At 39.2% G+C, this 23,685-nt stretch overlaps 2 protein-coding genes across 54 annotated transcripts in view; both read right to left on the reverse strand.

Annotated features, from left to right (window-relative positions):
- Window positions 1-10,815, reverse strand: part of LOC148867850 (calmodulin-binding transcription activator 1-like) — a 35,739-nt gene extending 24,924 nt beyond the window's left edge. Inside the window, exons 1-2 of one of the 4 annotated variants that reach the window (XM_088977645.1) lie at window positions 10,235-10,815; window positions 9,489-9,608 (exon numbers count right to left, since the gene is read on the reverse strand). In XM_088977645.1, coding sequence (XP_088833771.1) covers window positions 9,489-9,608; window positions 10,235-10,274 — 160 coding nt within the window. In that variant the 5' untranslated portion in view covers window positions 10,275-10,815. Of the gene's footprint in view, window positions 1-9,488; window positions 9,609-9,736; window positions 10,096-10,234 lie in introns of those variants that run through there. The other 3 variants (XM_088977647.1, XM_088977646.1, XM_088977649.1) reach the window with 3 other exon arrangements.
- A 1,027-nt stretch (window positions 10,816-11,842) lies between these two features.
- LOC148867851 (uncharacterized) lies at window positions 11,843-20,816 on the reverse strand. 50 transcript variants are annotated; one of them, XM_088977662.1, is made up of 10 exons: window positions 19,112-19,601; window positions 18,149-18,305; window positions 17,864-17,983; window positions 17,649-17,744; window positions 17,466-17,521; window positions 17,280-17,351; window positions 14,150-14,281; window positions 12,879-13,030; window positions 12,490-12,640; window positions 11,843-12,269 (listed from the first exon to the last, which is right to left on the reverse strand). In XM_088977662.1, exons 8-10 carry the CDS (start codon window positions 12,989-12,991, stop codon window positions 11,868-11,870), a joined length of 666 nt encoding a protein of 221 aa, XP_088833788.1. In that variant the 5' UTR covers window positions 12,992-13,030; window positions 14,150-14,281; window positions 17,280-17,351; window positions 17,466-17,521; window positions 17,649-17,744; window positions 17,864-17,983; window positions 18,149-18,305; window positions 19,112-19,601; the 3' UTR covers window positions 11,843-11,867. The 50 variants fall into 50 exon arrangements, with proteins under 50 accessions (XP_088833788.1, XP_088833778.1, XP_088833796.1 ...); XM_088977652.1 differs by lacking the exons at window positions 17,280-17,351; window positions 17,466-17,521; window positions 17,649-17,744 and adding exons at window positions 18,544-18,627; window positions 20,342-20,816 and having other exon boundaries at window positions 19,112-20,268; XM_088977670.1 differs by lacking the exon at window positions 17,280-17,351 and adding an exon at window positions 20,342-20,813 and having other exon boundaries at window positions 17,466-17,744; window positions 19,112-19,298.
- Between the last annotated feature and the right edge of the window lie 2,869 nt (window positions 20,817-23,685).

Genomic DNA, 23,685 nt, shown 5'->3' on the forward strand with positions numbered 1-23,685 from the left:
ACCTCTAAGTCCTTACACAGCCAATTAAATTTCTTCTTCTCATTGCTGTAGCTCCACAAGCCACTGATATCTCCTTTCAGCCACCTAATCACCACTTTTGAGTCCCCCTCAATCACTAAGCATCTGATGTTTAATTCTCTTGCTCTTTGGATTCCTTCAAGAACAGCTAGAATTTCGGCCCTAAGAGAGTCACCCTCTCCAATTGGCCCAGAGAACATGGTAGTAATATACCCCTCCTCATTCCTGAAAACACCCCCTACCCCAGAAGGCCCCGGATTCGTTAAGCTACATCCATCAAAATTCAGTTTTATGAATCCAGCGGGAGGGGGGGTCCAAGTGGGACTACAGTTCCTTTTATACATAGCAGCAGTAGCAACATCTTTCAACATTCTCAGCAAGTCTGCCATAGAGAATTCAGAGAATATCTCCATTGGTTTCAGCCAATGAGCAACCCTTGAAAGTATCAAATCTGTTAGGTTTTCTGTGGTTCTTTCATTATCTGAAAAAAATCGTGAATTTCTTTCTTCCCATATTGACCAGCACACTGCAGCCCTAATGCTTCTCCACATAATCTTCCCCCTTTTATTAGGTCAACTAAAGAAAGAAGGAGAGAACAAGCATTGCACACTCACAGGGGGATTCCAAGTATACCCAAAAAGGGAAAACACCCACTCCCAAACAGTCTTAGTAATTGGATAAGTAACCATAATATGATAACCCGTTTCCCCATCATCTTTGCAAAGAATACACCTATTGGGAAGTAAACAACAGTTGGGCATCTTTCTTTGAAGCAAACCATTTGTGTTAACTCTTTCCAGGAAAACTACCAACCCGAGGAGGAATGGATTTGCTCTAAATCTCTTTAACAGGGAATGATAACCCAAGCGGAGTAGCAGGTTGGACAAATGTCTCAAGAAATGAAGCACAAAAGAAAGAGCCGGATGAAGGGATCCATATTCAACACCAAAGTGATTGTAATCATCTTTTTACTTTTAATGAATCTTTTCTTTTACTATTTCAAAAAAACTGGTGGTCTTCACATGCACGTGACCAGACCATTTATGTCTACTTTCTCTCATTTTATCACCTATTAGAGCTATTCCTAGGTTCCTTCAAATGATTTCATTTCTTATCCTTTTTGGTAATAAAATAAAATTCATTAAATATAAAAGAAATTACAAGAAAGGTGACCAGAAGTCATCCAAGAGAAGAAAGGGGAAAAAAACCTATACCCACCACAACCAATTAATCAAACACCAAATTGACGAACACCAAATAATCAAAGAAAAAAAAAAAAAACATCAAAGACTTCAAACCCATTCACGAACACCAAAACCCAACATCAAAGGGAAAAAATCCAGCAAGACTACTCCTAATCTTAATCAACTACTCATCAACTCCAATAGCTTGATCGAGACCCACTTTGCTCCTCGTGCAGACTTTATTTTGTTCAATACTCTACTTGCAAACTTTCTTAGCCTTCTTCACTTTCTTGCTAGGCCCAAAACCAAATAATCTCCCTTTTAATCTTGCAAAAACTTTCAAAACTTGGTCAATTCGATGTTATTTCCTTTAAAATTGTTTAATTGCATTAGGAATATTCTCAATAACCTAAGAGTCCCTAGGCTTGGCAATGATCCGTTTTAACCCCAAAACTGCATTCTTCTTAAATATCTGTTCTGCACCTGCCTCACCATCCTCTTTAATGGCATCTCCAATCAGTCTAAGGCCACTCACACAACCTTAAGAGAACTCTTCCATTATTTGTCATATTTTTCTCCCTTGCAAACCTTTCCTCCAATTGCTCTTCCAAATACATGAGCTTCATCAATAACAACATCTTCCTCATTTGAACCCATTTCTTCACTAATTTCAGCTTCAACCTCAACACCATCCTATAACAGCTCAGCTCTATAGAACTTTCATCACCTTCACCCTCTAAACACCCTACCCCCAGATCTCTGCCATCACCAATCTCTGATTTAATCACCCCTAATAAACCAAAACCTTTTCAATTTTAACCCTTTCACCTTCCTCACTTGAAACCTAAAGATCCCCATCCTCCAAACACCCTAGTCTTACTTCTCCATCTCTACAACCATACCCTCCTTTTCTAATTCAACCCGCACCCTTGCATTTATAGCGCCCACCCTATCACCACTTCCCTCCTCTTGCGTTGTTCTCTAATGTTTTCCCTTTCCTTTTCTTCATGTAATCCAACACCAAAAACTCCCTCCTTCATAATATCCTGCCCTCTCTTCCCTCCTTTTCTTGCCACCCTCTCCAAGTCAATTTGATTCCCAATACTTAACACCTTCCCACCCACTTCCTACAACATAAAATACACTTTCAATTGACCTCTACCCTAGAAAAGATGTCGCATAGACGCCAAAAAAATTCTTCCACAATCTCAACCTAAACATCCATCTCTTGAATACCAACTCTATAACTATAACCAAGATCAATGTGATTGCACTTTGCAAGGCTTCTATTTGCCCCTTATTATCAATCGCACTAACAACTATTCTTGGAACATCTTAAATACTTGCACATGTTCTCCTTTTGATCACATCAATGCCAACATCTATAATAACCTCATCCCTAACTTCCTACTCTCCCACCATTCCTTGAGTCAAGTTTGCTCTGTTTTCTCCTCTACTTCTCTATCACCTCCAACTTCCATAGTCTACTTCAATGCTCTCGTTTGAGCCTCATCTTCCACATACAAATCAATGTATATATACCTAGTAGCACACCAACCAAACTCTTGGGAAACCCTTGTGTTGAGCTCCGAATCTTTCTTCCTTCATTTGATCCTCTGTTAGGATCTCAAATTGAGCCCCCTTATTTGTAAAATGGTCTTCCTGGATCCTTAGTTGGGCCTTCTCTTTTCTCAACTCAACCCATTTGATAAAAAACTTCCTCGCTTAATTCCTCGAATGGGCAAACACTTTATTCAGCCCAAACCCATTAGCATTAATACTCAACCCACTAGATAAGCCCATCTGGTTCCAGGTTGGACCAACAAGTTACTGGATCGATTCCCCCTATTAAGGTTTAACCAAGCTCTCTTAACATCTCTTTTATCATTTCTTTTAACTTTCCCCACTTGTTAAGTCCCTCTTTCTAACCACTAGTCCCACTTGTCTCCTCCCTCCCCTCCATGTAAACAATCACTTGTTTACCTTTCAAGTTCTTTCCCCCTTGATCTCCCTGACTCTTTTTGTCATCTTTTGGAAATTTTCCTTTTTTACCCTTAACCCCCCATAACTATTTAGCTTCATCTTCTTCCTCTAACTCCCAAGTATCTTTCACAACATCTACTCTCCATCCACCTAAAGTTTTTTCACCATCTTGTTTATATTTTCTTTACCATGGTAAATGTTGGATTGACTCCTTTCAATTAAATCTTTTTCATCATCTTGTATTTTCCCTACCACAACAATGAGGGATTGACTCCTTCAATCACAACCCTTAGCTCATAACTTTCACTTGCAAAAAAAAAACTCAACTAAACTGGGGTAGATTGAACATCACCTAAATTGATCAAAATACCTACATACTACAACTTATAGTGCTTCCTATTTTGAAAACCAAATATCTTGAAACATCCACAAGCATCTCCAATTGCCCTAAAGGTCTAGGTGTACCAAGCACGCAATAGGATACCAAACACATCAATCCCAGTGTTTTAAAAGCTCAAGGCGCAAGGGACAATTTGCACCCAAGGCGAGAGGCGCGAGGTGCCTTTTTTGAAGCAAGGTGCAAAATACAAAAAATTGCTAAAAATAAAAAAAAAAGGTCAAAAAATTCAAACAATGCCAAAAACATTCAAAAAATGCAAAAAAAAAAATAGAAGATATTAAACATAGTATTAACAAGAAATATAAACTTAAGTTTTAAAATTAATGGTTTAAAAACCTATTATCTAAAATTAAAATACAGAAACAATTAAACATAACATGTAAAGCATATTCAAATGAAAATTTAAAAATAAAACCAAACATATAAAACGTTTTCAAGCATGTAAAGCCCACAATCTCTTTTTTTCCTCAATTGTGTTACTTCAAGCAGCTAAAGTGATGTAGAACATATTACATTCCTAATTCTACGAGTCGTCTTCGTGCCACGCCCCTTGAGGCAAGCCCAAACAAGTCCATGTTTGGGTCTTAAATTCTTAATTCTCACACAAAAATAATAATGATTTTATAATTTTAATTGCCTTTTAAGAAGATATTTTATTAAGATGAATGGATGAATAACATTAGCAAATGCACGCCTAGGCGCACTAAGCGTGTGCCTTTTGAAAGTGTTATTGCGCCTAGGACCTAGGCAAGGCGCCTACCCTAAAATGCGCCTCACCCATGCACCTAGGCACGCCTTTTAAATCATTGATCAATCCAAACAAAATTCCTTCTTGCCAAGTTTCCAATCCAACCTACCACAAGCAAACACCTTCCAAGCCTCACGTCGCAACTACACAACAAGCAATCAGCTTAAAACTTGAGAATAACATCTACATTTTCTCTATTTTTAAACATCAATAAAAACAATCCAGCATTCAATTTCTAATGTCGACTAATCTCAAACTGCACCATTCTTCTTTGGCCCATCCCAAAACATTAATTTCCTCCATATCAAAATTGATAAGCCTACCCACCAAGCATGAATCCATCCATTTTAATCTCTTCCAATTTGCCAACATCTTCCATAGCAACTCCTACCATTGTAAACCTTGAAATCTAGAATATTGATAGAAATGAGATGGACTCTAGACATCATTCGCAAAGCACAGTCAGTCTTAAAGAAATGAGATGTTACGAGGGTTGCATAGGAATGATGGTTGATAATCCCCTTAGAAAATCTATTACTTGTTTCCTTGGTATTCCAATCTTCATTTCTAATCCTATCCTTTTCTAGTTTTTCCACTCGTTCGTCTCAGTATACACATTTCTACCACAGTCGTTTTTGGGACATATTGTTTCTTGACTGCCCAACACTTCGCTTCATGCAGCATAGCTTCCCTTACAACTATTTTATGGAAATTTCCTTTTAATCTAAGTGGTATTTGACTATCACATAAATACTTTGGATGCAACCCTCCATTTTGCCCTTCTTGCATTAATTCTATGGAAAAATCCTCCACAATATCTTCCTGCTTATGAATTATATAACCATGGTACCAAGAAAGATCACATTGAATTATCTCTTGGTCTCCAATCCCAAGTGCACCCTGATTTGCACTCCTATTATTATTAATTTTTTTTTATAATTGCTCCTATTATTATTAAATTTTTTTATCAATCCTATTATTATTAAATTTACATATCATGTATTCTATTTTAGTCCTACTTATTTTAAAACCTCTTGTTTGTCCGTAAGTTCAACTTTGCATTTAATCATTCATTAGTTTCATCAATCGTCAATTAAAAGACATTACCCAATGTTGATCCCAGGTATCTGGGATCGTAGGAGAGATAGATATTATTTGTTTTTCATATTAAATAAAAATAAACGTTAGTGCAGAGAGCTATGGGCAAGCTGTTCTCTTGGGTATCAATTACTGAGGAATTTAAACACCTGAATTTGTCTCACTTGTTTTGGTCTCAGTCTTGGTGGAGTCTGTAACCTGATTTGCTCTTGGGCTGTCTTTTGGCCTGGGTATTGTTTGTATTTTCTCCTCTTTGATTGAATAAATCTACCTTACCTTTTCCAAAAAAAAATATTAAATAAAAAAAAGCGTGACAATGAGAATTATTTTTATTAATGATGGAAATGGCTAAAAATACAAAAAGAACCAGAAAAAAAAAAGAATAAATATCTAACTTGTGACTGGGCCAAACAGCTCAGCAGTTCAACCAGCTAGGTTACCAAGTTGCTGACTGGGCCAATGGTTTTTTACAGGTGAGCAGTTCGGGGGTGAAAGAAATATAGCCAGATGATGAATTGGCCAGTTTGATTGAAAGTTGAAAACACTGTTGTAAACAGAAACTACAAACTTTTATCATAAATATACACATTATCAATTAATGATATAAAGATCATATCATATCAGTGAAGGACACTAATATGCAATGGTGATTCTGCAATGGTGGTGAAATGGCTAACAGAGGACAGTGCTGTGATGTGGAAATACAGCAATGAAAAGAGGAAATATAACTGGTTAACCAGGGACATGGAAATTCAATGTAATTGGATAAAGAGAAGTGCAAATGCATTGGCTGATGGTTTAGTTAGGCAAGGGGTAAATAGAGACACATTATTCTGGGCAGTTTTGTAACCGCTACAAGATCAGAAAGCTCTTGGGTAACTGGAGTTAAGACCTTTTAGCTCCATCCCATTGTAACCTTGTTTTTATCATTAATAAAATTTCACTGTTACTGACAAAAAAAAGGACACTAATATACATATCATGTCCTTGGCTCCTTGCAACCCTGTTATACAAGTGACATCCTCTATTCAGAAGGGTGGAGCAATCAAGAGTTGTGATCAAAACAATACAAAAAGAGTGTAGATTGTGGGAGAAAGAGTAGGAAGAAAGAAGAAAGAAGAAAAAAGAGAAGAAAAGACAACGGCTTCAATCTTACTAATTGAACAACTCAATATGTTACATACCACCGTAAGGAGAGCTATAATAATTAGGCCTGGCTTGCCTAGAATATCCAAACAACTTAGATTTAACAACCCCCTTTGTGAATACATCACTAGCTGATTCTTGACTTTAAATGGTAGGCACACTTTTCCACTAGCCACTTCCCCCTAATAAAATGGTGGTCAACCTCAATGTGTTTGGTTCTTCACACTGAATTGGGTTATGAGATATGTTAATTACTAGCTGATTATTGCAGATTTGCAATAAAGTTTTATACACAATATTACCAATCAAAAAATTTTTCTGAAACTCCATGAGCAATTTCTTTGTATTCAGTTTTAGTACTTGAACTTTCATCAACCAATTGTTTCTTGCTACTCCATGACACCAAGTTACCACCAATATTACTGATCAAAAAATTGTTTCTTCAGGATCCCAGTGCCTGTGGCTAGGAGATTAGAGAAAATTGTTTGTGAGCATCCATGAATTTCAGCTAATGCAACTCACCAATTCTCACAAGGATCCCATATACCTACTTTTTAGATTCTACACTTCAGAACCCAAAAAAAAAACTGCAAATATGCAATCTACTGACCACCAAAATCACTACAATCCCACCGTGTATCTCCACTATCTGTAACCACAGAATCTTTAATAATCCCAAACGGAGATCAGGGAACAAATCACATCAAATATGCCAACAAAACTCAGGGATTCCTTAATCCTCAAATTATAGATCTTGTCAATGAGCTTGTTTTCTCTTTATCACGGGGCTTTAAAATAATGAAGATTAAACAAAATTCTCAGGGGGTTATTGGATGGATGATTGGAGATGATCCCTGGTTGAGATACAAGTCAGATTGCCTGAGTTGAAATGTTTCAACTATGTCAAACTTGGGTTTGGGCTCAAGTCCATTCAAAATTTCATTAATATTCAACCTAAGTTGTACCCCAACTCCTGACAACTGCACCATCACCATTATAGAGGCTAGAACCCCAAACTCTAAAGTAAACAGCTTGTTTGAAACTTCAAATGGATTCCAAGGCAGGCTAATTGGATTGTTGACAACTTGGGCATGTTTGGATTTGGGAGGAGATGCATGACTGGGGTATATACCATGCAGCCCATGCCACCTTGGCTAGTCCATATTTCTTTTGAAACTGTGTACCCTTATTTCCTGTTTTGGTTAGTCTCTCCTGAGGAGTATCAGTAATGTTGTACATGTGTACTGGTTTCGCTACTTTTTGTAATAAAACCTTCTGTTACCAATTAAAGGGAAAAAGAATAAAGAAAACATTTTTGTTGATGAATAAGAATAAAGAAAACATTTGCAACAAAACTTGGAACTCTTTTTTTTTTCTAACTCCTAAAGGTGGAAATCAACACTCCTAATTCTTCCACTCAAGAAAAAGTCTTTGATGCACTTCTATCTCTCTATAATAGCAATCTCATCCCCTACTCCCGTAAAGATTGGGGTACAAGTCGGGTTGCCCCTATTTGAGGAACTTCAATCATATTGGCTCAGAATTGGGCTCGGGCCAATAAAAAATTCATCAAGTTTCCAACACAACTCAACCCAAGTTCAACCCCTACATACAGAAAAAAGCAAAGAAGTTCAGTGAAAGGAGGAGCTTTATCGGAGGGCTAAAAGATTCTTATATGCAAAAAGCTAGTTATCTTGAACATGACCATGAGTTCTTCACACATGCTTGTTTGCTAAAACAATTACATGGGAAGGTAAAGACACCAAAGTGGAATTTAGCTTTCATCCCACTACAAACTAGGAGTTGTATTTTAATTCCAACATTAACCTAGTTCAAATCAGTATTTTAAAAGGCGTGGGAGGTTTACACCTGGAGACGCGCCTCCAGGCAAGGTGCCCCAAAACACCTTGAGGCATACACTTCGGGTGCAAGAGCCATATGCCTCATATGCCTAATTCATGAGGCGTGCTAAGGCGTACACCTCATGTGCCTCACACACACCTCATACAAAGAGACAAAAGATAAAAAAGGTAAAGTCAAGGAAAGGAAAAGAAAAGAAAAGAAAAGAAAAGGAAAAGAAAAGGAAAAGGAAAAGGAAGAGAAGAGAAGAGAAAAGAGAAGAAGAAGAAGAAGAGGAGAGAGGGAGAGAGAGAGAGAGAGAGAAGTAAGAAAAGAAAGGGGAAGGAAAGAGATGGGGAAAGAAAGTTTAGGTTGGGGCTCAATCGCTCGCTTCGCTCACTTGCCTTTGCTTCAACAAGACCCCCCCCCTCCCCATCTAGTTTTATGCATCTTCGTTCTTCTTAATATAAAAAGATTTTTATAAAAATAAATAAAAATGAGATCCTCTTCTTCCTCCTCATCCCCATCCTCTTAAGGAGGCTTGTGCCTCCTTGTGTTCGGCAGGCTTATGCCTCTTACATTTTGTTTGAACTATGCCTCACGACTCTAGTACAGAACACCTCGCGTCATGCCTCCACATTTTAAAACATTGGTCCAAATATATTACAGGTGGATGGCATTTCCAATCCAAAGAGGTCATTCCAACATCCTTGCATGAATTTGGGGCTCTCTCTATCCCTAGATATCCATTTTGTTTTGCTCAACTTCACCCATAGCATACAGAAAGCATAAAAGCAAAGCATTAATAACTCAAACAGAAATGACTCATTAAATATACAATGGATGCAAAATCCAATCCAAATGAAATGAATAGAAAAATCAAATTTCTTAAAACTCTACATTTTATGCAACTATGAGATAGCAAAAGTTCATCGTTGTTACACTGCTAAATAAAATGAAAGTTGACCAATGGCTACCAATTATTGATATACCCTGAAACAAGAATGTTATACCTTGCTTTACTAAAATCAACAAAATGCCACATCAACTACAGAAGAACCTGACAACTTACCTGGAGGCTTATAAGGCGGATCTGGTGTTAAGTGGAACTTTTGATAGTTGCGAAGGATTTCACAAACTTCATTTGGCCGGAGCCAACGGTGTTGTGCTTCTAACAATATTTGTGTAATGTCTGCCAAATGCATGTAAGAAGAGATAGTAAGAAACACTATCTTTCATTTGATAGATGAATATAGTGATGAGAATATCCCTCAGAAGTGGAGGTAGCAATAAAATACGAGATACATTATATCGAAATACATTGTGAGTACAAATATTGGAATTTATCAAGTGAAGTATGTCATTTCTGCTGCCTTGATTTGGAAGTTTAGGAACCACACCGTCCATAACTGCCAATTTTGACAGTTACCAAATGCGTACTCTGGAGAGAGGTAAAGGATTATACACCTCAACAGTCCCACTATTACAAGCAGCTTGCAAAGTACTGGATAAGGTGAACAAAAATATAGAATGAAATGAAAAAGAAAATATCATTCTTCGTATATGGTTTTCAATTACAGAAGCTGAAACACATACAAAAGTTGCTATAGAGCGAGGCAATATCAAGACATTAAGAAATAAAGGTGGTAGAGGAAAAGGAAAAAGCATATTCATCCACCATTCTCATACTTGGCATGCAAACTAAATTATTGATCACCATTACCAAAAACAAACATGTGCACGTGCATGGAACAGGCCAAAAATTTCAATTCGGCACAAGAACACAAGAATTACAGTAGACGGGTAGAAAAAGCTGACCTAATTGTTGATTTGAGGCATATCTTCTGCTCTCAGCCATTCGCAAGAAAGACTAGGACAGGAACCCGCTTTCATCAGCAGAACATGCGATTGCAGACGAGCAAGAGCGAAAACAAGCTTCTGCAAAGAATAATCTCAGGGGGAAAAAAAAAGGAAAGAAAAAGCTTCGACCAATCCACTCTCGGTCGAAAATCATAAAACCGTAAGAAGATGAAAAACAACCTTCGTCGAGAAAAGTGCAGATGGAGAGAGAGAGAGAGAGAGAGGTAGGACAGTGATCAATGAAAAAGACGATCAGAGAGAGATTCCATAAATTAAAACCCTAATAAAAGCTTCATGTGGCCCCCTCTACTGCTCGACATAGGAAAAGAAAAAGAAAGAAAGGGCAAAAAAGAAGAGAGCGATGGAGAACAACCGTCCTTATATGAAGCGAATCAAAGCCACTAAAAATATTTCAGGAGAGAGAGAGAGAGAGAGGAAAGTCAAGATCTTTATCCAGACCGAAAAACACCCATTTTTGCATTCTACCTGTTCAAAGAGAGAAGTGGGGGACTGGCCAGCTGCTGGTCGAAATGTAAATTTACAATTTAACCCAGCCGTTAACAGTACCTGAGCCTGGCTCCTGTTATTGCCCTGGCAAGAAGTACCACACGTGGCAGCTTTGTTGGAGTAACGTATTGACCACGAAATCTTTCATGTCCCAAGACCCAGCAATATGTGGTGGTGGGCCCACCAAGCATGATGTCAGTGTAATTGGACCCACCCAAGTTGCAATCTGACGTAAGGTCGAGATTGGGCATATCATGAGTCCCTAGCAAATAGATGTAGGGATCCACGTATAAAATGTTTTCCCTCGACATGAGAGGGATCACGATCAGGGTCAGGGATGGCTTGGGTGGAACGTTGGGGCCCGCTCTAGAGCTCTTCCTCATCCTCGTCATCATTAATGAAGTTAAAAAAAAAAAAAAAAATTGAAGGGATCTGACGTGGTCTGGGGCTTTGAAGTTTGAATTATATATGAGAATGATTACAGATCCAATCCCGCAAGCTGGAGGGCAAAATGTCTGCGAATTAGGATAGAGATGGCGTGAACGACCATCCAACGGTGATAGGTCATACCGTTTTCCGTCGACAGATAAATAACAAATGGAGTACGTTGTGGAACTTTTAAAAAAATATACATGCGAGAAGGGTCATCTATTAAAATCTACACATAGTTGGTGTTTTATTAAAACACTAGCAAGGGGCGCCCGTGAGCGAGTTGTTACATGACTTGAGTATATAATAATTTAAGAAAATAAAGCAAATTTCAATAGGATCTTGCTGCTCTTAAAAGTTCCTACTTCCTACCAAGTCCAAGGAGGCCCAGACTCCAAAACATTTACCATTATAACACAGCCATTAAATTATCAACGAGATGGCGAAAATGGCACCATAACTTGGAAGTAAAACAAGAACGAAAGAGAGCTTTCCACAGATTTCCATTACCAGGCAATACATTGCAAGAATTAACCTCCGTGAGAAGAGACGAGTAAAGATTATATTTCTCTCTCTGCACTGTGAGTTCAACGGTCAGAAAGTCTAGAAAATTAGAATATCTACAACCACTTCTCTCTAAGCTTTTGAAACCAGTTTACATTTTAAAATCCTTGAAATGATTGTTTACTTTTACAAGGGTAGTATCTTCTGAATTCAAAAATTTTCCATTAAGTTCCACTTTATCTGTAATTTTAAAACTCTTTAAAGAATTTTCTGGATTGGCCTTAATCTTAACAGGTTTCCCAAGCTTGGATTTATCTTCCATTCTTGCAATTTCAAGAGCCTTTGCACAGACAGGGAAGCCTTGGCCATCCCAACACGCCAAGATTGTGCCAGAGCCTCTATGCAAGTTTTTCCTTGGTAAAAAGGCTGCAAACTGCCCAACAGCCAAGCTTTGATCATCCTCAGATAAATGAGCAACAGCAGTAGTTCTGCCACCATCTTCACCAGTTTCCATTATTAAACTACAATCATAAAAGCCAGGACCATGTCGAACCTGAAATTTGTACATCATCTAATTAAATTATCAATAATCATAATTACATTAGAAGCACACACGAATAGATTTATCTGATGTTAAATCTCATCAAGACAGAATAAACATCATTACCAAGAGTAGAAAACACATTATATGCATCGAAATAGTTTGCCTGTGGAAACTATTACCAAGAACTGGCAAGGTATGGAAAATAAGAAATAAATTTGGGAATTCCTACCTTGCGCTGAAGCTTATTAAACTGACACGGAGGCAATCTAGCAAGCCATTTCAGGGATCCAACACGGAATCTGCGCCTTCTTTTGTCAAATGAATAATAATTTCTTGAGACAAACACAACATTATTTTTGACATCCTTTTCCACAACATACCTACATGCAATACACGGCATTTTCATGGGTAAAACCATTCATTGGATAATAAAAACTACGACCACCATGTAGAAAGAATAATCTCGACATACAAGACTGGTAGGAGCATATTATTAACATTAATATGATAGGATATAAGAAATAAAAGAGAAGAGTTTTGGGGTGATTAAAATTACTGGACTTTGTTAATCAAAACTACAAAGAATAACCACTGCATCCAAAAGGGAAGAAAACATACCAGAGTCCTCCAGGAAGGCGTAGACCTTGGCGTTGATCAATAGTATAAAACCAAAACCCCCGGTGTTTCCCAAGAAAAGCCCCTGTTTCATCTTCCAACAAGATGCCTTCCATCTCCCCAATGTGTTTTGCAATGAATTCACTTTACTTTATCTATAATCAATGTGTCATCAACTTCAGCACTAAGGTGAAAGAAATAAAGAATAATCTGACTTAATCTCCTATAAGCTATTAATTTCTGGAACTCCTATTCAGCCTTCTGTATGTAATTTATTAAGAGAATTTCTGTCCATATATGTTCAACTTAGCCCTTAAAGGTTTTCACTTGGAATAAGGATTTAAATATGTTTCATCACTGCCATCTAGGACTCCTCCAAAGATCTCACTGAGAACCCTTGTTAGATCAGTTAATAGGTGCAGATGCTTGAGATACAGCCTTAAGGTTCAGTCTCAGCTGTCTCGAGGACTGCCACCAAAAAATAAAAAATAAATAAATAAAGATAGAGATTGCGTATCGGGTGGAAGAACTGAAACAACCAAACTCCAACTTTCACAACGCTGCAGACAGAACAATATACTTAAATAGGAATAAGTTAAATAACGAAGTTTGGAGGGGGAATCTGATCTAAGAAAAAACCACATTAATATCAATAGCCTGCAAAAATTTCCCGAGGAAACAACTCAAAGCAATAAGGAGGAAAAAAAATGATAACTGCAACTTTGTAGATTCGAAATGAAAAATGAAAATTGTTTGGTTAAGTCGTATACAGACATCAACGCCAAATGAAAATTGTTTGACCAATCAAAACTATAACAGTGCAAATGATTCGAGTGTAAATTCTGAGCTATTTTTGTTTCAAATTTTAGCTTATTTTGTTTGATTGCAGTACAAATGAAGTAAATTGTACTGCATACATTTACACTAATGCACTCCCATATATTTATACTAATGTATAAATAAAACACAAAATAAAATGAAGCCAGAATTTGCATTTTTTTTATTTGCAGTCCCATACATTTATACTAATGCAAATAAAATTGCACTGCAACCAAACACAGCGTTAAATTATTAATTAGTGGATATTAGATTATTAATGTTAATTATTATATATAAATATAATCAACTCAAAAGAATATAGAATATAACTGAAGTAGTTTGTGTAAACAGTATAAATTACAAGGGGCCCTACTTACTATATGCAAATATCTTGGCCTTAACCTGGTGACTGAACCCATGGCCTTAATAGTTAGAGATCATGCTTTTGTGCTTACCTTAGGAACCGGAGGTGGCTCAACTGCACATGCTTTTGTAAGGTCATTGCAGAGAAACTTTACCAATGCATCAATCGAAGGCTTTGCTTTAAAAAGATATTCCGCAACATCAGTGTCAGAATAACCCATAACCTGGAAAACGTTTAAATAAAGGTTCAGTTATGTTACAAGAAAATGTATACACCTGATTGATTCACAATCTCAAGAGCTAAAGTTAAGGTCATTGCATGGAAGTGAGGAGACGCATTTCAAGAGAGAAAGAGAGAGAGAGAGAGATTCAAGCAATTGAATAAAGTTCTGAAAATTTTTCACAGGATAAAGATGACAATTTAGAGAAGCAAAGAGACATGTGAGTATGTATTTCAAGCTTCAACTATTGAAGCAAGATAAAATTTTCTTTGTTTCTTTTTTTATCATGTGTGGTTAACTAAGAAAATTCAAGATACGTGTTGGTCACCCTCACCCCATATTCGACTATAAACAATATCATTAGAATTTAGAACCAGCTTCCACCCAATTGGCAAGGGTGATGTGAAAGATATGGATGAGACAAGGTAATGACTGACAATGCTTACCAAGAAAGTTAGGATGTGGGAATTGGCCTAGTAGGGGAAAGATAAAGGATTAAAATTTAAAGCTGTGTGATTGGTGATGACAAAGCAGTTCAGTTGTATCTTTAACATCCTTCTCTCTCTCTTCTCAAAAGAGATGGTGGTGGCCTTAACCACTGAACCAGAGCATCCTGATTCACATCCTTAGGCTCTGCTTGGTTTATCAAAAGAGATGATTGATGAGGGAAGATTTAGCCCTCCAGTGGAATTGTGACATGTGGCACCTCGTGCCAACTAAGTATGGCCTAGCTCACCATAGGCAGCTTCCACAGGCAGCTCGCCATAGGCAACTCGCCATAGGCAGTTCACCATAGGCAGCTCACCATAGGAAGCCTGCCACAGGCATAGGCAGCAGCTCGCCATAGGCAGCCCGCCACATGCAGCTCACCATAGGCAACTCGCCATAGGCAGCTTGCCACAAGCAAGTGCCAAGGCTTGCCACAGGCAGCTCGCCATAGGCAGCTTGCCACAGGCAAGTGCCAAGGCTTCCCACAGGCAGCTCGCCACAAGCAACTTGCCATAAGCAGCTAGCCATAAGCAGCTCGCCACAGGCAACTCGTCACTTGTAGAGAAGCTCGGTACAAGAGTAGTTTGGTGTATCGCAGGAAGATCTCCTGCTTGACGACATGGCCCAAACACTGACCCGCCGACTGACACGGGCGCCGACCTGAAAACCTGGCCCAGACACCGACCCACCGACTGACGCAGGCGCCGCCCTGACAACCTGGCCTAGGCGCCGACCTAGCCGCCTGACACAAGCGCCAGCCTAACGACCTCAAGGAGTTCACCACCGTACCCCAGTCCTGACGAGGTGTGACGAGTCTTACCGTTTGGAGGCTTTTCACCCACCTAACCCGCGAGGACTCCGGTATATAAAGACCTCACCCCCCAAAGGGGGGGGGGGGGGATGTGGAGGTAATCCCTGCTGTCTAGCTCTCTCGTTTCTCCAATATTATCTTCAAAGCTCTCCACAATCAGAGTGCTAACTTAAGCGTCGGAGAGCCCCCACCGAGAAAATACCCCCAGGTCCTCTGATTCAGTTCTCGCAGGTCCCTCAGCTCCCATCACATACAAAGAGGAGAAAAAATGGAGTTCTCGTAGGTCCCTCAACTCCCGCCGCTTACAAAGAGGAGGAAAAGATGGAGTTCTCGCAGGTCTCTCAGCTCCCGTCACCTACAAAGAGGAGGAAAAGATGGAGTTCTCGCAGGTCCCTCAGCACCCACTGACTACAAAGGAAAGAAGACCACCTCATGCTGAGGGCAGTCGGGTTGCGTTGCACCAGAGGGCTCCACCATTCTCTAAGTCACAAGCCGCCTAGTAGGGAGTTTTCCACCAGGCAGTTCGCCACTAGGCAGTTCGCCACCAGGTAGTTCTCCACCAGGCAGTTCGCCACCAGGCAGTTCGCCACCAAGCAATTCGCCACCAAGCAGTTCACCAGGCAGTTCGCCACCAAGTAGCTCATCACTAAGGCACGTCACCACCAGGTCGAATAACGAGGTACTTAGCCAAAAATATTTTACATCACAAAACATTGGTACGTGGCCGAAAACGGTTACATCAATTGGCGCCGTCTATGGGAACATGCTACAAAAAGCTAAGTTCTCATCTTACCAAAGCTAAGTCCTCACTTAGCTTTGGTAAAGACCTCACCCCCCAAAGGGGGGGAAATGTGGAGGTAATCCCTGCTCTCTAGCTCTCTCGTTTCTCCAATATTATCTTCAAAGCTCTCTACAATCAGAGTGCTAACTTAAGCGTCGGAGAGCCCCTGCCGGGAAAATACCCCCGGGTCCTCTGATTCAGTTCTCACAGGTCCCTCAACTCCCACCGCATACAAAGAGGAGGAAAAAATGGAGTTCTCGCAGGTCCCTCAGCTCCCGCCGCCTACAAAGAGGAGGAAAAGATGGAGTTCTCTCAGGCCTCTCAACTCCCGTCACCTACAAAGATGAGGAAAAGATGGAGTTCTCGCAGGTCCCTCAGCACCCACTGACTACAAAGGAAAGAAGACCACCTCATGCTGAGGGCAGTCGAGTTGCGCTGCACCAGGGGTCTCCACCATTCTCCAAGTCACAGGCCGCCTAGTAGGGAGTTCTCCACCAGGTAGCTCTCCACCAGGCAGTTCGCCACCAGGTAGCTCTCCACCAAGCAGTTCGCCACCAGGCAGTTCGCCACCAGGCAGTTCGCCACCAAGCAGTTCGCCACCAGGCAGTTCGCCACCAGGCAGTTCGCCACCAGGCAGTTCGCCCCCAGGCAGTTCACCAGGCAGTTCGCCACCAAGTAGCTCATCACTAAGGCACGTCACCACCAGGTCGAATAACGAGGTACTTAGCCAAAAAATTTTTACATCACAAAACATTGGTACGTGGCCGAAAACAGTTACATCAGTGGTGGCCTTAACCACTGAACCAGAGCATCCTGATTCACATCCTTAGACTCTGCTTGGTTTATTCAGAAAACAAGAGAAAAGAAAATATCTTTCCATATCTGCTTGGTTCAACTATGACATGGGAAAGATATAATACTGGAAAAACTTTAGGCCTCTGAGGACTCCGAGGGAGAGATTCAAGCAGTCCATGCCGCAGGTTATTGTCATTCTGATGCAAAAATCCAAACGTTAGCCGTATCTAAGACCTAGAAAAGTAGATCAACTGCAATCAAACAAGTGGGTATATAAACTATTCTCCAATTTCAGCAAGTCAGTAGGCAACCTTCGTTTCTGGAAGAAGTGTTATTCGAGCGAACACCTCATCTGTTTCCTTTTCCGCTTGCAAACCAAGAAAAAACCAGCCAAGAACGTTATTAGAAAACGAAATATCGACCACCTCCCACCCGAACTGAAGGTGGGAAGCAGAGAGAGAAAGATATACAGACAGACTGACAATGAGACAGACCTTTAATTCAACATTTACAACTGTGCACAGAATGTTGGAAGGTATATGGTAGATGGGCATTTTCAGATCATTATCAAGCTTTGAGAAGGCCTTAACCTACAAAGAATTTAGATAGTTAATACAAACTGAAAAGAAAACAAATGATTATTGTACAGCACTGAATACTCAGATCACAGGAATGAAACAGTGAAAGAGATACAAGAGAAAAATAGAACCTGCTCGATGTGTCTGGGAGGTAGAAGACCTTCTCACCAACTCGAGGAACAACGGCGAGGGGGCTTGCGCATCTCGATTCCAATAGCCATTCGTTCATCCAGCATGTCCCTTTCCCAGTCCTTGCTTATCACAACAAGGGGCTCTTTCAGTGTTCCTCTTAAACGCATGGAACCAAGAAAATCAAAGTTTTAAGCTCCAAGACTTTTACAACAGAAAAAAGAATATCGCATAACTAAATCCTAAAAATTAAAAACCAGTAATAAAGAATGTTTGAGAAGGCAAACCCCATGCGTGTGTGAAAATAATGGAATGGAGTCACTTGGGAGTGGAAAAGCCAGCAGTTCATGAAAACTCAATCAAAAAAGGCAACGAAGAAAGCCCTCAATCTTTTGAGAGTGCTGATGAAGGACTCAGTTCCACCATAGTGCACCGCCCAGACCGCTAGAACAGAGCAAAGGAGGGAAAAAGTATTGACAATTGTTTTTCATGCAATGAGAATTGCCACTTGTTTTTCATGCAAAAAATATATATATTTTTCCAATGAGATTGTAATTCACACTGTTAATTATTGTATTTTTTTAATTATTTTTTTGTCCTTTTTCTCATTTCTTATTTAGCTATGAGGATCAATTCCCTAAACATTGAGACGTAGTCTTCCTTGGTTGACAAAGTAACCTACCGATTTGGAAATCTCTAATCCCAGTCCAGTGAAGTTAAATCAATCGGATAAGTACAAATGCATCCATTCAACCGGCTGAAACAACTAAAGAAATATGATTCTGATCATCAACTGAGTGAACGAAGCAAATCTCACAGTCGAATAAATTTCTAAACACCACAGATATTATAACTACTGCTAGGAAACAATTAAGCAAGAAATGTGATAGGATCGGCAACTCGTTCAAGAAAAAAAAAAAAACTGGATAAAACACGATGAGATCAATGGCCCTTTTAATAGTAAAATCAAGTGAAGAAAAAAAGAAAAATAAATATGGAAACTATTGATTTTCCTCTTTTAATTACTGCCAACACGTTCGCTACTCCTAATTACCGACTCCAAAATCAATTACAGGGGTTTATTATCAACTATGGCGTCAACCAAACAATTACAGAGGATGGTTTCCCAGTACCTCATTGCCGCCTCTGTTGGTTGACAACCAGATGCAACATTAGAGAGAAGAAAACGAAAATGAAATTTAAAGAAGAATGAAAAAAAAAAAAAGGTTGCAGAGTAAGTTAGAACTTACCTGAGATGGGATTTTGGTCTGATTCGATCAAGAGAACAGGGGAGCTTCGGCTAAAATCATGGTTTGAAATAGATGGCTGCAGCTGGGGGAACAATTTCTGTTAAAGGGAAAACAAAGCAATGCTGACTGATGCCCGACCAATGTTTTAAAGAGGGTGATGCTGCCGGCGAAGAACTACTTTGGGAAACTGTAGACGAAGAAAGAGACGAGATTTAGACTTCTGGCAAATCAACCCTATGCAAGGCAAGAAAGTTTTCTTCTACATCCTCCGCCTGAAGCAAGCAGTTCAAACCCTAAACATTGATGGCACCGTAGCTCTTCTTAAGGAACTTGTTTTGATGGCACGCGTGTAATATTGTCGGTGGTGTATAGTCTCAATGGCAAGCAGGAGGAGAAACCTTGAAGAAGAAGTGATAGAAGTCTCCGGTTTTTCGAAGGAAGTGGAGAGAGAGAGCGGGAAGATAGACATGGAAGCTGGGAGAGAGAAAGAAATGCGTCAAAGGAAGAGAGAGGAGTAGTGAGATGAAGCGGTAAGTGGAAGATGGGGAGAGCGGGAAAAAAGTTCTGTAAACACGAGGAAAACGTAAACACGCGTCGTACATGCAAAATAGAGGGACAGACAAGTGGTTATTCATGCAAATTAGATTTAAACAAATAATATAATTGAACAGTAAGATTCCGTTTTGGTAAAGTGAGAACACTCCTTTCGTTTTGGATAAATTTCTTAAACTACATTTTATAGTTTAGCGAATTGAATAAAAATATTAAACTATTGTTTTTGAGAATTGATTAACATTTTTTACCGTTAATACTCCTTAAACATAAAATAACCATTTTACACTTTAGATAAATTCGTAGGTCTCAGGTCTCTCTTAATTCATGGCCATTCCACTGCAATGTTAGCGACCCTATTCTTCCACATGAATCATCTGTGCTCTCTATTTTCAATACACCGCTTGCCATTATCCCACTGCATCTGCGTCCGGTGAATTACAGCTCTAGAACCCAAGAAACCAGTATCAAAAGACCCTTTCATCCTATACCATTTGATCTCAGCCGTGAATACACAGAGATAAAAGAGATAAGAGTGACGGAGAGGGAAGCAGTTGAGCTCAACCATGTGATTAGCCCTTCCGTCCAAGCTCCCTGGCAGCTAACTAGACAAGCACCACCATAAGAAATTGAGAAGAAATTATGGCTTCTAAAAACCCAGATGACAGCGGTATTTACCTTTGAAAATCAACGAAGAATTGATAATCTATCAAATGGAGCATCGTCTTTAGCTTCCAGACATATCAAATGGGATGGAGGGAAAGGGGATTTGCAACTCGCAGATCCCAGATGATCTATCAAATGGTATATGCAACTCCTAGATCTGCTTCGAGCGGAGCGAAGGGGACTGAGGGAAGGGGATTCATCTGTAACTCCCAGATTTGGGAAATACACAGTCCAACGCCAATGTGCTCTTGATATGCAACTCCCAGATTTGCTTCAAGCAAAGAGAAGGGGATTCATCTGCAGAGGAAAGACGATTTTCAAAGGTGAAAATTAGAGAGATGAAGAATGACTGCCTAAAGTTCGAGCTCCGAGACTCGCAGCGGTAGAGCAACGGGACAGAGCACCAAGACGCATGGACAGAAACTTGTGACTTGTCGAGAGAGAGAGCCTTTGTAAAACCAAGCTTTTCTGGTTTGTTTTTATTGTCTATTATTCATCGAAAAATCAAATATATATACATGAATGCACAGCCACACAGCCACCGAACTCCTGTGGCAATTTTAAGTTTAGAGGGACTTAATCTTTCATGATTAAAAAAGGAAAGAAGGTATACATAGAGGATATATACATGAACAGACTCCTAATCCTAACACACACCCCATTACGTTGGAGCATGCAAATTGTAAATGCCCAACTTGCGGAGAAAGTATTTAAATTCTTTACGACCTGGTGTCTTTATAAAAATGTCATGCAGTGGAATGGTAGTCAACACGTAAATAGGACAAATGTAACCATTTTGAATCTCACCACGTACAAAATAGCAATCAACTTCAATATGTTTCGTACGTTCATGAAACATTGGGTTTGCTGTAATATACAAGGTTGCCTGACTTTCATAATATAATCGCATTGAGTTTGAATGCGTAACTCCAAGAGCCAATAACAATCCCTTCAGCCATTTTAATTCACACGTGGTCGTGGCCATAGAACAATACTCTGCTTCCGCTGAAGAACGAGCCATAGTGTGTTGTTTCTTAGTTTTCCAGGAGATCGGTGATTTTCCAAGAAGAATAAACCATCCAGACAGAGAACGTTGGGACAGAGGACAGCTCACCCAGTTTGAATCACACCATGCATATAATTGCAAGTCACAATCTAAACGCAAGAGAATTCCTTAACCAGGATTTCCTTTCAAGTAGCACACCACTCGCAATGCAGCCTCCCAATGTCTTTCTTGTAATTGCTGCATAAATTGAGACAGAACATGCACGCAATAAGACAACTCAAGACGAATTGTTGAGAGATAAATAAGCCTGCCCACCAAGCGCCTGTATCGCTCAGGATCAGATAAGAGTGGCCCATCTGTCAAGGTGAGATTGTGATTCTACTCCATAGGAAAAAGAGCAAGTTTTGCACCAAATAATCCAACTTCAGAGATAATATCTAGAGCATACTTTCTTTGAGACAAAAAAAAATTCCTATTGAGATTCGGGCAACTTCAATGCCCAAAAAATATTTCAATAGTCTCAAGTCTTTCATATGGAAGCAATCACTCAAATATTTCTTGAAGACTTGAATTGCCATACGATCATTACCTGACACGATAATGTCGTCCACATACATGAGAACAAGCACATGCACCCTGTCTTGATGAAAAGTGAATAGGGAGTAATCTGAACCTGATTGTTGAAACTCATATGTCTTCAAGTCTATGGTTAATTTAGCAAACCAACATTTCGGCGCTTGTTTCAGGCCATACAAAGATTTTCCCAACCGACACACCATACCTAGTTTATCTGACTGAAAACCATGAGGCATTCGCATGTAGACTTCTTCATGAAGGTCACCGTGCAACATGCGTTATGTACGTCCATTTGATGAAGCTCCCAATTTCTAGCTACTGTGACTGCAAGAAAGATATAGACATAACCATTTTTGCAACTATGGCAAAAGTTTCATTATAATCAATTCCCTCAACCTGCTTGTTCCCAAAAATCACGAGACGGGCGTTGTATCTTTCCACTGTCCCATCAGTGTTGTACTTGATTCGATACACCCATTTGCATCCTATGGCTCCTTTTTATATCGAGATTTAAAGTAATTGTTTTCAATGGATATGTTCTACTCAGTTGTGTTTGAGAAGGCGAACCAACGGTAGTAACCTCCCTCCATTAAATCGCCTTTTTCTCTCTTTGACTAAAGCTCAACCAAAGACTATCAAAAACCCTTGTTGAATCTCCGTTCGTCCCTTGGTTTATGGCGAAACTCACATTTGAACCACTGTCTTTACCGTCTGTGGATGGAGAGGTTTTAGGGATGATACTTTAGGAATAAATGTGGCTTTTTAGGAATAGAGATGGGAAGGGTATTTTTGGAATTTTTGATAATATATTAGTCACATGATAACACATGTAATGGAAAGTTAATGGATGCTAACGGTAAGGGTAGAGTTAGTCAATTGTCATAAAGAGTAGGAATAGCGTTAGTCAATTTTCAAAAAGTAAGGGTACACGTAGTCAATTAGCTAAACCACAAAAGTAGTTTAAAAAATTCAAATAAATCTAATCAAAAGAAAATAAAAATAAAAATATCATTTTTGCCCCTAATAAAACACGAACAGCCATTCTATTTTTCTCTATTTGATCAATTTTGTTTTTTATACAAAAAAGTGTTAGACGTATTGGGAATAAACAACAATAGATCCATACCCTTGAACATTTTCTACTCAGTTTAAGGGTACTTTTGGAATAAACAATCATGGATCCACGCCCTTAAACATTTTCCTCTTAGTTTACGTGATCATGTTACTATTTTCATATGGTAAAGCAAGCAGTTATTAATGAAAGGTCGATTAAGCAAATAGGTTGCAAATTACAAGGGACATTTTAGTAAAATGAAAACTATAGGGTAGGTTTAAGTAAATCTATAAAAACCATAGGGGGTGTTCTAGCAAATGATTCTTTTTTGAAAAGTACTCAAATCTAATCATTAGCATACGAGTAATTATCCCAAACACGTGATGTCATGTGCAGCTTAAACAATTTTACCCTCTTTTTCATTCAACCTCTAAAACTCAGTGTTTTTGATTGGTTGGTTGAAAACCCTTACTTAGTCATGATTCTAAGTAAACCTAAAAATTGTTAATCAAGTAAAAAAGAATCTAACCTGGTCGGTGAACCATTGATCATTCAACCCAGTGACCAAGTCATGAGTTGCATGTTAATTATGCATGCAAACTTCGATATGTCATAACTTTGCACTACTATGTCTGACTAGGACAATCTCTTTTTCATTTTGATAACTTTCTGAAGTCTATGCATCCCAATGTATTATAGGTGTCTTATTTAAAAATAAAT

This window comes from Nelumbo lutea, chromosome 3, assembly GCF_056320005.1.
Source record: "Nelumbo lutea isolate HS-2025 chromosome 3, American lotus-T2T, whole genome shotgun sequence".
Lineage (NCBI taxonomy): Eukaryota > Viridiplantae > Streptophyta > Magnoliopsida > Proteales > Nelumbonaceae > Nelumbo > Nelumbo lutea.